Below are 17,166 nucleotides of genomic sequence, written 5' to 3' on the forward strand. Positions count from 1 at the left end.
TATCCTTTTATCTCCACCCAATACTGATCCTACACCACCTATGTAGTTTTTGCATGCACAAGTTTCTGATATGTTATCAAGATTCTGGGTGCAGGAATAGCATATTCTTGTACTTCATACCAGGTATGATGTATGGACAAAGGTTTATTTCTACTACATTTGTTCTAACTCGTAAATGGGAGTAGTATTGGACAAGGCAGGATCTGTGAAAAAGTACAGATAACTCACTGAATGAAACTCTTAAGTAAATAAATGGCTGGAAGGCTGTTATTTTTTTATTTTTTTTTTTTTATTTTAGGAAGAAATGGAAAGGGAAAGGATAGAAAGAAAAGACGATTTTGTAAATTAAGGATTAATCTATTAATTTCTAGTACCTGTTCCAAGGCCTATCCTGAGACCTCCCAGAAAATGGTTGACAAGTTTGTTGTGATCCCAAACTGTGAGTTCTATGCAGGCTTCTTTCAAATCTTCTGGTCTGAAACCATCATAGACCATGGTATGGTTAAATACTGGGTTTGTAGTTTTTGACACTGTTCTTGTTTTCTGGCGGCTTTTTCTGCTGGTATCTGGAAGAATTGTACTTCAGAAAGAAAAAAAACACTGTCAGTTTGCACTGCAGGTTAACAGTGTAACTGGCACTAAATGTATTCCATAAACAAAAACTACTGTTTAACACTCTTTGCATGTTACAGAGCAGCTGAAGATAAAATGGTTCAGCATCTTGGAGATAAAATCAAAGGTCATGTTCTCAGTCCCTTCCAAGAATTGGATATATCCACTCATACTTCAGAAGATGGAAGGGAAGAGGCACAAGTGAGTTTGTTTGCTGGATTGTCACTAATGATGCTGAAACCTTTTTGCTACTGCCAGAGATTTCCCAACCATCTTGCTATCTCCTCTTTACATTTTAAATCAGTTTGTAGAGAGGAAGAAGGAAGAAATACAGCTGTGCCTCTCACTTCTATCTTCTCCGCTGATTTAGTAAACTAAAGCATACTCTTGCACAAGCCTTCTTTGTTTAAATACAACTTATACCAGACACAAGACTTCACTTAAATCTGAGTAGCCCTTCCACCAACAAGCTAAGCAGTTGAAATGAAAGGGTGTGACTACTAAGAAAGTTCTCCCAGTACATTTTACTTGCTAGTAAATACATAGCATCTTGAAGTTACAAGCCCTGCAGGACAATTTGCATTACAATAAAGAAAAATCAGAAAGTAATTAAGTATTTGTGGTTTTATTTAAACGTAGAAAATTGAAGGCAAGATTAGAAATAACAGTGGCATTATTGTGCCACCATTTTTGATGACTTCAACTACAGTTCTTACCACTTAATAAAAGAGTTGAGTCTGTTGCCCCTCAGAAGAGGAAGATCATGGCATTCCTTCACCCAGATGTGGACCTCACCAGTGGACAGAATCTTCTTTCCTGTAAAATGACATTAAAAAATCCTGGCTCTGATTAATCTTTGTAGGTACCTAGTGTAGCCTTTACCATTGCTTACGCTTTCAAATGAACTCCTCTGTGCTCTTAATATATTTGATTCTTATTGATTGGCTGCCTGGATTGAAGACATGACCTAGCTTCAATGTCAGGCCTGGCAGTTGTAAATTGACAGGCAAGAACAACCTAGAAGATCATACAGCTACTTCCAGTATCGCTTGAACATAATGTGTTGTAATTGTTTATTTAACAAATCACAGCAACTGTCTGATGATTTCATAATCTCCAAAACTGTTAGAGAGAAAACAAAACGTAAGCATACAGACTGGATTAACTAGACTGTACATCTAATACTACAGCAATCAGGTAATTTCTTCTGTAGGAACATAAAAATAATAGAAGACCCTGAAGTGATCCTCAAGCTGAATTCGTGGCCAGAGTGAACTAATCCTCTAGGAAAAAAAGATACTTATATATTTGAAAACAAGACATCTGAATTTGTTGAAAAGTGTTATATAGCTACCCCCAACCTGTTTCAGTTTGAAGTGTTGATCACACAACACCCCTCTCTCCCCTTGGGAGAAGGGAGGAAAGTTAGAGCAAAAAAAACCTCATTGAGATTAGGGAAAACTAATTTATGAAATGGAATGTAAAATAATACATGACAGTTATGAATAATAAAGGAAAAAAAAAACCAAAAATAAAGGGGAGGAGGGGGAGTCAGTCAGTCCTAGTCTTTATTGGCAGGTTCTCACAGCTGGCCTCCTGGAAAAGCTGAGAGCTCTTCCCCCTCACCTGGAATTGGAAGATCACGTCTCCCAGAGCCTGAACTCACGTGGAATACCTGAGTCTGCTAGAAGCACAACACACAGAAAGTGCACCCAGCACTGTCCTTAAGCATCAGACAGCTTGCCACATGGTGCCATGATAGAGAATACTGATAAAACCAGGACATCACCCAACCTGCCCCTTGCCCCCAACTAAAACTCCAAATGCCTGGCAAACTCCAAGAAGCAATGCATACCTCCAACAGGTTGTGGAACATATTGGAGGGCTAGTTTCATCTCCCCTCTGTTTTCCAGTTCGAAAGCCATCGTTGAAGTCTGAAATTTAAGGAAAAAACACACATCTCAAACACTACAGTTCACACACACAAAAATGATGGACAAGACCCCAGAGAGATCAAAAGCCCTCGAGAGCACTTCTTTTCCATTGTTGTGTACTTAGAAGTGGTACATAAGAAACTTATTCCTTGTGCAATGAAAAGCGCACTTCATAAACTCACTTCTGTAGGAATATTTTGTCTTATCTAGAAATCAGCCTCAGCAGCAGTTATCTTGTAAAAAGGCATAAGTATGTGTCACTTCTTCATATTCACCTCACTTCTTTGCATTGAAAAAAACACAGAAGACACAGATCAGGCCTAAATAAAGAATGCTTTGGTCTTTCACATACACAGCAGAAAATATAAAACAGCTAACCCATCCTTAATAACCTACCCTAGGCTTGAGCGGAAACCAGTTGATCTGCTTGTTGGATTTATCATTCCAGTCCCAAGTTCCTAAATCCAGCTCCACTTCACCAAGGAAGCTATTCCTCCCAAAGGTATCATTGTGCCAGACAGAGATATTAAGGCTTTGGTTCTTTAGGAGATCTTTCTCAATTTTGTACTGCCAGAAGGGAGAAATGAAGAGGAAAACGAAAGTGACACAGTTAGAGAAAATGTGTCTGAGTTTATAACATATGTAATTGCTCACTTAATTTCAAAACTCTCCTCATATTTTAATATTTCAAATCTTAAGTTCCTAAGTAGCTTGAGTTTGTTTACAAGTATTACACAACAGTCAGTGTTCTCAATGCTATATTGAGAGTATACTATAAGCATAGGTATGCCTGTGGAGCAATCCATCTTAACACAAATATCTGTTTTGAGAGCATGTGAATCTGGAAAGTTAGAATTTCTTCTACTACTTCATGCCTTATCTGTGTTTCTTACATACCCGCAGTATTTCATTGAAGACTGGATTAAAAGTTTTCTTTTTCACTGAGGTCTTCCGTTTGCCCAGCTTGTATTTCTCTGGAAGCAGGTAGGTCTTCACATACCTAAAATGTAAACAGATTGGTAATAGGGGCAAGAAAACAACCCTTCCAACTTCCTATTCCAAAATATACAAGCATTTACTTTCAAAATGAAAGAAACCCACTTAACTAAGTTCCCTTTAATCTTGGAACTTAAAATTTAAAATAGAATTTCATATTCCTAGAAGTTTGAGCTTCCCACGTTAATGTATGTAACAATTTATACAGCAATTCTATATTCAGTTCAGAGTAGAAAAACATGTAATGCATGTTATAGCCTCCACTTATTTGGTTGTTTACTCCATCATACGTGTTTGCTGGAAAGAAAATACAGTTCTCATCTGCATACTAAAAGTAAAAATTACACAAGGAAGAAAATATTCTCTGTTTTTACTTACGGGTCTGAACGCTGTCTCTTGACATCTGCAACTGCCAAGTCTTTACACTGGCAGATGAAAATGTGGAGTTCGTTCAGTTGTTCTACATAATCAATAGCAAACTGAATGTTTCCCTTCACATCAACACTGCCGAAGTCTCCACTATAGACACTCATTAAGCTTCCGCTCACCTGTATCACACACAAGGAGAAAAAATTTTCTGGCTTTGCATTTCTACCAAATACTTCAAGTGAGCAGAAGTTACTTTCAGGATTCAGACAATAAAGAAATTAACTATGACCCTTCGGATGTAATTATGAAATATAGCAGACACTATTATACAAGTTCCTTAGCAAGCAGGTTAGCAAAAGGAAGAATGTTATTTGTGAATCTTAAAAGGTGTTAGGCCAAGTTTTCTACAACAACAACAGAAGAACTCATTTATTGCACTGAGGCAGAGTAAAAAAAAATGACAGGATGCTATATACGTCTAGAGATTGTGTGAGGTCATATCCTTGAGATATTATATCTCTTCAGCTTATCTTTGCAGAAAGCAGAACCTAAAACTTTAGGACAACATACCTTCTGAAAATACCAAAGAAATCAACAGTCTTTATGTACCTGAATTAGGTGCCAAAAGAAAATATACTTGAAAATTAAACCCTGGGCAGGTAGAAATAGAATGTATGTTTTTTGTTTGTTTGTTTCCCTTAAAATTGGTTATCTAGTTCACCCCACATAGCAATATTGTCTACCCCTTAATCCATTTCTAAGCATTCTACATAAATTCTTCCCCACTGTTGTTACAACTTTAAGCTGTTATTGTAAAAGCCTCTTTGTGTAGTGCTCATAGAGTACGCTGTAGAGTGGGACCCCAAGCAAGCTCCAGTACACTACTAGAAAACAAAAAATAAAAATAATCTTTATTTTTAAAGGCAATTCCAACAAAGGTTCACATAACAGGAAGAGCAGAGAGAGGGAAGGAAGGAGACAGATGCCAGGGAAAGTAATAGAAGAGGAAGAAGGAAGCCAAAACAATTCTGAAGAGATTAGCAAAAATAAAGTGTCATTAAAACAAGGCTTTTGTGTACATACAGAGGATAAGGAGGCCATGCCAGAAGAACCGCTAAGATTGGTTAGAGAGCTGGGACTCTTCTTGATTCTGCCAAAGGAATAACTGCTTTCTGATGCTGTATCTGTCTCTCTGTCATCACTCTACAAAAACATCACAGAAAGAAAGTCTGTGTTCTTTGTTGTTACAAGGAACATTTAATAAAAAAAAAATAAAAATAAATAAAAAAGGAAACCAATTTTAATAATGCAGATTGGGACTTGAAAACTACAATTTAAATTTTCTAACAGAAAGCGTACACTAAAACATTTTTAAAGCAATAATGCAACTGTTTGTTTTGGTTTTTCTTAAATCTCAAATAGCAATGGAAAATACAAAGTTAATTTTATTGGGCCAATTAAACTCAACTTCTCTACTTCACTATGCTGCGCATAAACTTTTGCAAGTGATAGTGCTCAGGTCTTTCACCAGTCCCTTTCTGTTATACAGAAAATACCATCAATCCTCCCGTTCCTTTAAGGCAGTTAGTTGCAAGGTAACATGCACAGTAAAACAGCACCGCATAAAGTAAATGGCTTTTGAAAAAATACTTATTTTGCAACACAGCAAGCAAGCAACTGCTTTTACGTCAAGAAACTGCAGTTTTGGGTTACTTGGTCATCATCAGCAGTGTGCTTACAACCCCACTCATGACATCTCCATGCCATCACTGAACAGAAGACTTTATGTTTCTTTCCACATAAGCTTTCCTATGCAAGCTGCTATAAAATGCATCATCTCCTTGATGTCTTCCATATGTCAACAATGTACAAGGCTTCCCCCCTTCCTTTACGCAGATGAATCACTGTCATTGATATTCTACCAACAAATGGACACTAACAACAATTTCTACACACATTAAGAATATCTGCAGAAATAAGTATTTAGCATATAAACTTTTGAATAAGTCTCCATAAGCATTCACTGATCGTAGTTCTTCTGGCTATATCTATGCTGCTAAGTAAAAGCAGACCAGGATTGTTCCCCGGGTTTGAGGCCATAGACAAGGACTGCCATCTACACTATGCAGGGCTCCTTGAAAGAGAAATTGTTTGAGTGTGCTACTTGGGGCTGGCCAAAATAAATCCAGGGACCAAAGTGACAGTTAAGCAGGGTGGATAATTGGCCCAGGGTGTTACATTCACTGTTTGAAAAAGACAGGAAAATCCTAAGCCCTCTTGTTAAACAGGGACATACATTTGCCTAAGATCATTTTAGTTATTTGGCATGCAACAAGTCTTCAGAAGCTACGGGACTAAGCCCAGCTCTGTTCACTGCCAGCCCTGTCCTTAATTAATCAACTAAGCATGATCTCTGAATGGGAATGGTCATCTCATCGAAGTTTTGAAATGTCTGATGTTCAGAGATAAGGAATTATTGATTACTGGGGGGTGACTGCATGCCTCCAGAATGCACTACATGTGATGTTTATTTATTTTTTTAAAGGTAACTCAAAATGTTATTTAAGGATGATGTTACTGTTTACAAGTAGAGAACCCTTAACTTCTAGGCTTGGGCAGAAGGATAATGGTTTCTTCATAGAAATTCTTCATCAGAAGAATTCACTATTCTTAAAATAATTCTGTACCAGTGCATAGCAACAAGTGTTAAGTTTACAATTACATGCTGTCTTTAATGTTTATTTCTAACTTTTTATTTCTATCAGATTTATGTTATGCATTCACCAGTTTCATGCTTCGTATTCACTGGATTTAAACAGGTGATAATGGACTTGAAAGCAGAACCAGCATATGCTACATGTGCATGCAATCTTATAGATACACACTTTATATTTGCATATGTATATTTGTAGATAGACTCTTATAAAATATATGCATGTGTGTATGTATGTGTGTTTGCATGAGTGTCTTGGGTCATCAGACACAGCACTGAAGGTATTACGCAACCTTTTAAAAATAAGTTTGGGGCAGTGTAAACAGATTTGGGTAGTGAATTTCTTAGACTAGCAAAAGGAAGCCTCCTTGAACTTTCTACTGTGACAAATCAACTATACACAGTCTTTTTGCTTCCCCATATTTAAGAGACTGCTTCATTCAAAGCCCACAAAAATAAGTTTCTTAACTGGTTTCTCACAGATGCTGTAACTGGTTGCTTTTAGACCCCCAGTTATACATTTCTTGTTTGGTATCCCAACTCTAATATCAATTTTGAAATATTAATCCAATTGGTCCATCCTGCAGTGTTAAAATAACCCTTAATAATAATAAATGTATAATAAAGAAATATTTCCTGTGCATTTCTCTGAGAAGAGACATTAGGGTGTTGTAATTTTATAGCATCTTTAAATAAGGTGTAATTCATAGACACTAAATGTGTCTTTGTGTTCAAGTTCTGCACTTCAGGTAAGACTAATTAAAATTGTATCAACACATTTTGGATGTTTCCAATGGAAAGAGAATGGCCTCAAGTTGTGCTAGGGGAGGTTCAGGCTTGATAACAGGAAAAATTTCTTCTCCAAAAGAGTAGTCAGGCGCTGGAACGGGCTGCCCAGGGAGGTGGTGGAGTCATTGTCTTTGGAGGTGTTCAAGAAATGTTTAGATGTTGTACTAAGGGACATGGGTTAGTAGGGAAATATTGATGGTAGGTGGATGGTTGGACTGGATGATCTTGGAGGTCTTTTCCAACCTTGGAGATTCTAAGATTCTATGATTCTATTCTGTTATCTACAGAGCTACCTATTTTAGACATTTATGTTGGAGATTGGTGTTTGGTTTAAATACAGTCTCAACACCTTTCTCTGTCGACTGTTTGGGAACGCACAGGCCAGGTTCCAATAGCTTATCTTTTTCAAACTTTGGTGTCATTTTAGGAGCTATGAACATGGCCTCAGAGCTTATTCCATGGCCCACACCATACTCTTACAAATCATACTGAGTTAATTACATTAAATAATAATTTAAATGATTTACAAAGACATTGCTGGAAATACTGAGCTTTCATTTAGAGAGCCTCGTACCTGAGCCTCCATCCCAAACTACTACCCCTCTGAGAAGGGTCACCAGATGGTGCCATTACGTATAGTCTTATACACTCACTCAAAAACTTTAGGCTCTGAACAAAACAAATATATTCATGTATGCATGTTCTGAAGATAAAAGACCTGTTATTTTAAGATTAGAAATTGCCTTTGGGAATAACAGCTAACATTCACTATGCTTCAACCTCCTAGATAAAACATACTCTTTATGTAGAGCTGTACAGTAGGAATAAAAGTTTTTAAAGTGTCTGAAAGGTTAATAAGCTACAGATTACTTGTGATCATCCTGATATACTGCAAACAGTTACATGCTATGAGCAAGTAGTAAACTGACTTGGCAGAGCCTGAAAAATACTATTTGGCAAATGCATAATGCCACAGCAATCAAAATTTTTAATTACAGTTCTTCAAGAGATGTAACATACCTCTTCCTGTACGAATGACGGTACGGACTTGCTCAGTCCTTTGACTTTTTCAGGATTGGAAAATGGCTTATCAGGCTGTGAAGGCACTGTGGAGACTAAAGAGCAGCAATTCAAATTTTTAAAAAAGCTTGTACATCCAGAGTGAGATTCCATAGCAGGGCACGGTTATAAACAAACAACCTCAGATGAAATACATGCACATGCACAGAAAACCTTACATCTAAGTTGTAAACTTTCTTCCAGAACTTAGAGATGCTACCGTTAGGAAGGATCTAGTTTGAAATCTCCTGTAACTCTGGCCACAAAACTTCATCTGTCAGAAGATAAAATGTTTTTATTGCTTGACAATGGATAATCCTGAGTGCTGAAAGTTAATTCTCATCAAATGTGATCAGTTTACCTTCCAGCTTTTCTTTCTAGAATAAGGATAAGTGTACTTGTGCACCAACCTTGCCATTGTTGACATTGGAGTCATCAGAATGTTCTTGGTAAGAAGTTGGTCTACAAGCCAAACTATGTTTTTTTTATTTCTCAGTCCAATTAATGGCAAAAAATATTTGGGTGAATCAAGAAATGTTTACATTTGAACAAGGTCTCATGTGTGAAGTACTCCTAGTTAATTCTAAAAGCATATCTCTATGATGCAGTTTCTTACAGCCAATCTATTTAACCTTCATAGAATCCTAGAATATCCTGAGTTGGAAGGGACACACATGGATCACTAAGTCCAACTCCTGGCTCCACACAGGACCACTAAAAATTCAAACCCTATGTCTGAAAGCGCTGTCCAAGTGCTTCCCAAACTCTGGTAGCCTTGGTACCATTACCACTCCCCTGAGGAGCCAGTTCCAGTGCTCAAACTTTGCTACACCTTTACTGAAATTCACTTCTGTGTTCTTCATTTATTTCTTCACACAAACCAGACTTTCAAAGATCTAATTTACTGTAAGCTCACAATTAGAATTTTTCATGCTCTAACCACACTCATATTTAATGATACACTAAAGCTCTACATACTACAGGTCTTTACACTACATACACAGTGTGAAATATACTGAATATCCCATGACAGAAAGGGACGGCCAGCTACAGGACCATGTACCTGTTGTATACATTTTAACACCACACACATGCTGGGATTGTTTCTATAGAGTTAAGCTTTTTCTGAAGCTTTTGCTGATGAAGCTCAAACAGTGGTTAAGATATCAATTATTGTCAGTATGCAGCAGTATGCAGTTAGATGCAGTTACTTTATTAAGCAATATTCTAGTGTAGATGCGTAACTTGTTAATTGTTAAATAAAAAATGTGTTAGTTTAAATATCAGTGGAGAAACTTCTCCATTGTCAATTTGAAGAATCGCATTACTCACTTCCTGCTGCATTTTCATTCCTCACTTGATGCTGGTCAGGTTTCAGACCTGCTCAGTGCAGTATTGACAACAGTCAACAGTGGCACAAACAGCTTTACAGCTTTATAAATAACATCAACATATTTTATGTGTGACAAGCCTTTACTTTTCTAGATCCTTATGAATGTTCATGTTTTACATCATTCTTTTTAGGAACTAAATCACTATACAGGGAACATGGATGTGTAAGCTTAGCAAAACAAAATCATGAATATTATTTTCAAGAGAATTTGTCTTACTGTATCTGTACAGTTATCAGTTTGGCTGGGTTAATCATTTTTTTCAAAACTTCACTCGTATTTAACAATACACTTAACTAAAACAGGCCACTCTTTTCAGATAAGTGCCTACATATGGAATATACAATGTGCTTTCAGTAAGGCTTTCCATCTGAAGGCAACATTGTGTACTTAAATACAGAGTTTTTAAGATGTGTTAACATGTTGGACATTGCATGTATTCTATTATGTTATAGACCACTAACATTCAAAATGCTTTGAAGTGTCTGAATTATGAAAAATGCAACTTTACACAATTGTTTTAAATACTGTAGTGCCATAATGCAGTGGATAAGAAAGAACTGTGTTATATTCCAGCATATTCAATGTTATTTAATGGTTCTCCAGCATGTTTATCTTGACATGATCTTGGGGCAGGTTTGCTTTTGTTTTGCTTAGATTTGGAATTTCTAAAGGAAGGTAGAAAAAATTAACAGTAAAGCACCTGTAATGCATTAATAGATCAACGTTATCTACAGTAGCCAATCCAGTGACATATTTTGCTTAAATTAATTCTACTTTGCTGGATTGAGACAGCAAGGAGAGATCCTTTTCAATTGATGTATTGTGAAGGACTTTCTTTCTTTCTTTCTTTGTCTCTTTCTCTCTTTCTCTCTCTCTTTCTCTCTTTCTTTCAAAGTCTTTTTGCATGTTTTAATGTAACAGATGAACAGACAAATTCAATATTGAATTAGACCAAGTTTTTCAGCTAAGCTAGTGTTCAAAGCTCTAAATGATTTCAGAAACTGTTTCACAGGCTGAATGACCAAAGGCCAAAATAATACACTGGTAGATGGCACACAGTTTGTACATATATCACAGGACATAATCTAAATCTAGTACTTAAGAATAAAATAAGAAAACTCTACAAAAGCATTTAAGTCATGCTGATGTTAGTCTAATTTCAAAGAATAATACAATTCTTGGCTTCAAAAAACTTTCACTAGCAGAGAATACTGGAAAACAAACTTCCATGCAGACACACAAGATATTTACCATCTTCAGCACTAAGAGCTAATTCTTCCTTTGGAATATTTATTTTTCCTTTATCTGTGCAGGAAAAAAGGTAACACATGGTTAGAAAGCTTGCTGTTCAGTACAATGAAATGGACTGTAGCAGTAATAAGAACTTTGGACAAAAATAAAAGAGAAAAAACAGCAGAGCCACAGGAATGGTTAATTCAAGAGCTGTTTTCTACTTGGAATGCCTGCTTCAGTTCTGCATCCAAGAAGCAGTACCATCTTGACACAGTTTCTATCAGCGTGCTGTTACAACAATGTTAGTGCATACCTACATCCTGGAACTAGTTAGAAGTGAGCAACAGCATAAATAGATTTAGAAGATTTATTTGCCGACAATAGCCAACATCTTTCAAAATCTACACCTCCACACTTCAGTTCATATCTTTCACATTAGACATGAAATAAACATCAAAACACCAAGGAGCAGGGTGAACACAGACACAAATAATAACAGTAATAGATAATAATAGTCTTAGGAGGCTACAGAGAGAGCTCAGGAATGATTCCTAAGTACAATCTTGTCTCACTCCGTTCTCTTAAACTGAGCTTGGCTTTATTAACTGCTAGAACAGGTGAATCTACTAAACTAAGGCAATTTTTTTCCATACTTCCACTGACTACTAGTTTGAGCCAAGCAAGCAGCCAGGACAGAACTGCGGTTGCAGCTCATTACTGATTTGGGTGGTTGTTAATACTTTCACTACTGAAAACTTTCTAACCATCAAAGAAAATGTACATCACTGACTAACACAGTGCATTTTTTGGAAGACATCTGCTTCATAGACCAGTGTTTCAAAAGGAAGGCTAAGAACTGAAAACTACACCATATGAGGAAAAAAAAATTAAGTTTTACAATACAAACTTCGCACTGCTTACTGAGAAACAAAATGAGATAAAAATACTGGTTGGCAAAGTTGTATGGAAAAACAGCATAAGCATGCTCAAGCCAGACTGGAGGTCATGGGAGACACACACAAGCTTTGTGCTCACTTGAAGTAGCTGATGGAATGTCCTCTAGACTTTTGGAAGGCATTTTCCTATCTGCACTCCTTTTCAAAGCCATCAAAACAGGATTTAATTCTTCTTCTGAACCTGTTATGAGACAAAATACATGAACACTGCACACGCAGACATGCCATTTTAAACAAGTCACTTAAAAAAACAACAAAGCCAGCTACCAGTTTCTTCTTGGAATCTGTTTTGACCTTCAACAAAGACAGTGAGCACGCACTGAAAATACTAAATAAATCCAAACATGGCATGTCCTAGAACCTTCAGAGATTTCTCAGAATCTCCAAGTAAACAGCATTTCCTGTCTCTCAGGAGCAAAATAAAAAGGTTAAACTATCACACTGGAGCTGCCAGCTAAACAATGTAATGAAAGTTCTGGTAAATAACTTGCTTCATTTATACACTTGTTTTCTTGTGCAACAAGCAGCAATGCAATGATAAATTAAACAGCATAAAGTATTGGTATTGTCTTAATATCCAGCCATTCCATAAGAATTTACCTTCAATAAGTATTTACCAAGCTGGCCAAACTAAAGAATGATCTCAGTCAGGCACTGATTTTTATTCCTCTTTTAATCCAGGGTATTTAGAAGAAATACCAGAATCTGAGTGTTACAGCGCTATTAATTTGAAAGAAGTGTCACAGGGGAGGAGCAGAACAGTAAGAGCATGAAGACTGATGTGACTGACTCATGCTGCTGAAGTCCTGTGATCAAAAAGGCTTACCTAAACATACTACATGTTTGTCAAGCAATCTCCAATTAAAGGACTTAATACTTCTCATCCTTCCAAAACAAATATCCTAAAGCATTCAATTAAGAAATAGGTATCACATAGACTTTGAGATAATACACTTCAAGTAGACTATCAGAAAAACTGTAGTCATGTTTAACAACCCAGCACCATGAATTTTAGAAAAGAAATGGCTCACGAGTTGAACTTCCGGTTCCAGAATAATAATCAGAATTTTCATCTGAAAACCGAGATCCAAAATTCAGGCTGTCACCATCTTCTTCATCATTATCTTCACACTGAAAGGCCAGGCTGAAATGAGCTCCTTCCAGCTGAGGAGAACTGCTCTCATCTTTAAGAGGTGTGCTTGTTCTTCTCAATTGTGAATTATCTTCAGAGGCATTCAAGGATGTGCTCTCATCTTTCTTTCCTATTTCATTTATATTGAATGGCTTGATCACAGTATTGGTCTCTCCTTGCAAGGAAGGAAGATCTATTGCAGGTGTGTTTCTCTCTTCTTTTTTAATAATAGCCTCATTTATTTTAAGGAGCTCAGACACTTCAAAATCATCTACTGAAGCTTTGGCATTTTGTTCTGGAACTCCACTCTTGATAGCTGTCTTCATCTGTTTATGACAGCTACGTAAAGCATTATCATAACACTGTGACACTGTCATGACTAGAGTCTCTGTTTGTGATGGAAACATTCTATTCCCAAACTTTTCTTGTTTATTTAATGCTTTGGATATTGGAGATGAAGCTTCAGATGCTTCTTGTAGTTTTTCCAATGAGCTACTGAATTCTTTGAATTTTTCACTATTACAAACAGTAGTTTTTTCTATCGTTTCCTGTATTTCTTGAGGGTGATCTCCTTCTTGACGTGGCATCCACATACTTCTACTTGTTGGTATTTTACTTCGCATTTCCTTATCCATATTTTCTAGTGTAGAAGCTGATGTTTCACAGACATCGTTCAGTACCTTCTGCAAATTAACATCCCATGCTTTATTTTTAGCCTCAGACAGTGCAGATGTTTCCATGGGCTTGTCAGTTTCCTGCAGCAAATCACCACTGTGATGACAGGTCATGTTTCCCACTTGTATATCAGCAGTCCTCTGCACTGTGCCATGCATACGTCTTGGTTTAGGAGGTGGTGTTTCAGAAGCCTCCTTCAGCAGCTTTTCTAGAGAAGAACTCAGGCCACTGTCCCTACAGGGGGCAACAGACTTTTCAATGGTGTCACTGATCTCTCGCAGTGATTCTCCATCATGCTGACAGGCAGTGTTTTTAACTTCCATCTCAGCAATCCTCTGTACTGTCACGTCCATACGTCTTGGTTTAGGAGGTGGTGTTTCAGAAGCCTCCTTCAGCAGCTTCTCTAGAGAAGAACTCAACCTACTGGGTTTGGAAGGAACAACAGACTTCTCTACGGTCTCACTGATTTCTGGCAGTGACCCTTCATCTTGCTCATACTTGGTGTTTTTAGCTTGCACTTCAGCAGTCCTCAGTATCATACACCTTGGTTTAGAAGGTGGTATTTCAGAGGCCTCCTGTAGCAGCTTTTCTAGAGCTGAACTTAAGCCACTGACCTTGGTAGGGGCATCAGATCTCTCTATGGTCTCAGTGATTTCTCGAAGTGATTCTCCATCATGCTGACAGGCAGTGTTTTTAACTTCCATCATCTCAGCAGTCCTCTGTACTGTCATGCCCACACGTCTTGGTTTTGGAGGTGGTGTTTCAGGAGCCTCCTTCAGCAGTTTCTCTAGAGAAGAACTCAAGCTACTGACCTTGGAGGGGGCTAGAGACTTCTCTACAGTCTCACTGATTTCTTGCAGTGACTCTTCATCTTGCTCATACTTGGTGTTTTTAGCTTGCATCTCAGCAGTCCTCTGTCCTGTACTGTCTGCATGTCTTGGGTTAGGAGATGGAGATTCAGAGGCCTCCTTTACCAGGTTTTCTAGAGCTAGACTCAAGTCATTGACCTTGGGGGGGGCAAGAGACTTTTCTATTGTCTCAATGACATCTTCAGACAGACCAGTATCTTGTTGGCATGTTAAATCTACACTACAATTAGTTTGTGCTTTATTATTCACAGTATTAAGCGTTTTCATCCTTACACCTAATTCAGAAGGTTGATATGCAATGATTTCTCTGGGAAGGTTTTGCTCAGAGTACCTCTGAGAACCTCTGAGAGGATGTTCTTTTGATGAAACAATATTTTTATCTATATGTTCTTTAATTTCATGGCTTTGAAGACCTGTCTTTTCATGGGGCTGAGAGATGATTGGCTTTTTGACCAGTTGGACAGTGTCTTTACTTTTTGTGGGTGTCACATTCAAAGCTCTTAAAGAAAGAAGTCCCAGAGGTGGTTTGCATACCACAGAACCTAATTTCCCTGTTTTTTCTTTCTCAGATGCTTGTGTTTGTTGTTGGCTTAACTCTTGTTTGCTCACATTATCTCTGCCCCTATATTCCTCTGAAGTTCTGTCACAGGTTATAGAAGTATTATTATGAATAGCATTATTTGGCGAAGAAATATCTTCCCTATGAATGCTATTTTGTAACTTAACTCTAGTATCCCAAAAGTTTCTCAGACTCTGAAACTGTGAAGGACTTGAAATTTGATTCTTGGACATCTCATTATTTTTTTCTTTTAAAGACAAAGCCTGAAAACTAGACTTCTGTTGGGAAAAAGCAGCAACTTTTCCTTTAAGTGTTTCTTTCCCATCTTTATCTTTGATTTCTGGGGAAGCTGAAGTGACATCAACTCCTGACTGCAAGTTACTGTCTTTTGTCAATTTTGTATATTCATTAAGTTTACTCTCATATGGAAGTGGTCTTTCTGTTTTTTTAACTGCATGGCCTGGTCCAAACTCAGAAGAGTTTTGATGTTCGTTTTTTGAAGCCTGGATTGCACATCTTAATTCAGCACTTAATGTACTCTTGCTCTGATCATCTAATCCATAAGGTAAGTATAGTGCAGTTGGTTTTATTTTGTCACTTTCTTTGAGATCTTCCAATGCACCACCACCTGATGTATTAGTATGGATACCAGCTTCTTTCTCTCCATGACCAGGGATAGTTTCATGCCTTTCCCAAAATGCTCTAATCTCCCTAATTCTTCTTTTTGCTCTTACTGCCTTTTCCAATACACATTTCTGAGCTGGTAATACGTGTTCATGATGTTTCAAGACATTTATTTGATTTTGTTGTTTGATTTCTTCATCAGATTCTTTTGCTTCAATTCTTGTATAGTCAAGTTCACTTAGAGATTTCTCCTTTTGCTCTTCATTCTCCTTACCCTGCTTAGATTTCCTCCTCTCTTTTATCAGCTGTATATCTTCTGAAATAAACGTGGTGGGTGAAATAGCATTCAGTTGTTTATTCTTTCCACATGGTAACTCTTCTCTAACCTGCATTCTTCTATCCACACTAGTTCCACTGTGCTCCATGGGAAGAACTGTTCTGGTTGTAAAGTTCACTTTGTTGAGTTCCTCACCTTGGGATCTTGCTGATTCAGGCTTCCTATCCTCAGTCCCAGAACTTCTTTCAAACCAATTTAAGACTTTTGATACAGATTCATCATCCACTTCCACAGTTTCATCACCATGTTTGTCAGGCTTGAAAATGGTTTTAGCATCTCGTTCCTCAACAAGATCAGGCTTACCTTGTTGAAAGCCCGCAGAATTTGTATCTGACACTTCTTGTGTTTTTGTCTCAGCAGAAAGCAGACGTTCATCTACAACATAAACAAGCTTATCAGAGTTAGGAATTAGAGAAGACTCCAAAAATTTTTAAATCTTCAAAACCTCATTTTTTTTGTTTTCTTTATTGGGGCAGGGGTGTTTTGGTGTTTGTTTCATTTTGTTCATTTTTAGAATTTTTTATTTGTTCAAACTTTTAGCAGATGAAAGAGCTCTTTCTGTGTTTTTTTGAAAGAATCATACCACATGCAACAGAGTGATAAAAAATTCCTACTGGAAAAGGATTTTTCCTGTTGGAAGATTAGTCATATTATTTTGGGTGTGGTAGCAGGTAAGATTGGTTATCCAGATTCTAAAGGAAATGGCTCTAATTAAGGGGGAGGTCTTAGTGAAGAGGGAGGAGTGGCATGTTTGTGTTCAGTCACTTGAATAATCCTCAGGCTTGAATTGGTTTACTACCAAAGGCAGCCAACAGCAGTACAGCAAGAATTCTTTAGTTCCCATCCAGACATATCTACCAAATTTTAATAAAGGAAGTTTATCCAAGCACCATTGTGTCACCTTTATCATTCACA

The 17,166-nt window shown here is 37.3% G+C and overlaps 1 protein-coding gene across 6 annotated transcripts in view; it reads right to left on the reverse strand.

Annotated features, from left to right (window-relative positions):
• SYTL2 (synaptotagmin like 2) overlaps window positions 1-17,166 on the reverse strand; it is a 53,007-nt gene that overhangs the window by 1,698 nt on the left and 34,143 nt on the right. Inside the window, exons 8-19 of one of the 6 annotated variants that reach the window (XM_424045.8) lie at window positions 16,555-16,626; window positions 12,135-12,236; window positions 11,118-11,171; window positions 9,805-9,852; window positions 8,434-8,528; window positions 4,995-5,114; window positions 3,921-4,090; window positions 3,444-3,546; window positions 2,943-3,113; window positions 2,468-2,546; window positions 1,329-1,428; window positions 375-580 (exon numbers count right to left, since the gene is read on the reverse strand). In XM_424045.8, the coding sequence (XP_424045.4) occupies window positions 375-580; window positions 1,329-1,428; window positions 2,468-2,546; window positions 2,943-3,113; window positions 3,444-3,546; window positions 3,921-4,090; window positions 4,995-5,114; window positions 8,434-8,528; window positions 9,805-9,852; window positions 11,118-11,171; window positions 12,135-12,236; window positions 16,555-16,626 (1,320 nt within the window). Of the gene's footprint in view, window positions 1-374; window positions 581-1,328; window positions 1,429-2,467; window positions 2,547-2,942; window positions 3,114-3,443; window positions 3,547-3,920; window positions 4,091-4,994; window positions 5,115-8,433; window positions 8,529-9,804; window positions 9,853-11,117; window positions 11,172-12,134; window positions 12,237-13,086; window positions 16,627-17,166 lie in introns of all 6 variants that reach the window. The other 5 variants (XM_025146919.3, XM_040647155.2, XM_040647156.2 and 2 more) reach the window with 5 other exon arrangements.

The sequence above is a fragment of the Gallus gallus genome, chromosome 1 (assembly GCF_016699485.2).
Source record: "Gallus gallus isolate bGalGal1 chromosome 1, bGalGal1.mat.broiler.GRCg7b, whole genome shotgun sequence".
Classification (NCBI taxonomy): domain Eukaryota; kingdom Metazoa; phylum Chordata; class Aves; order Galliformes; family Phasianidae; genus Gallus; species Gallus gallus.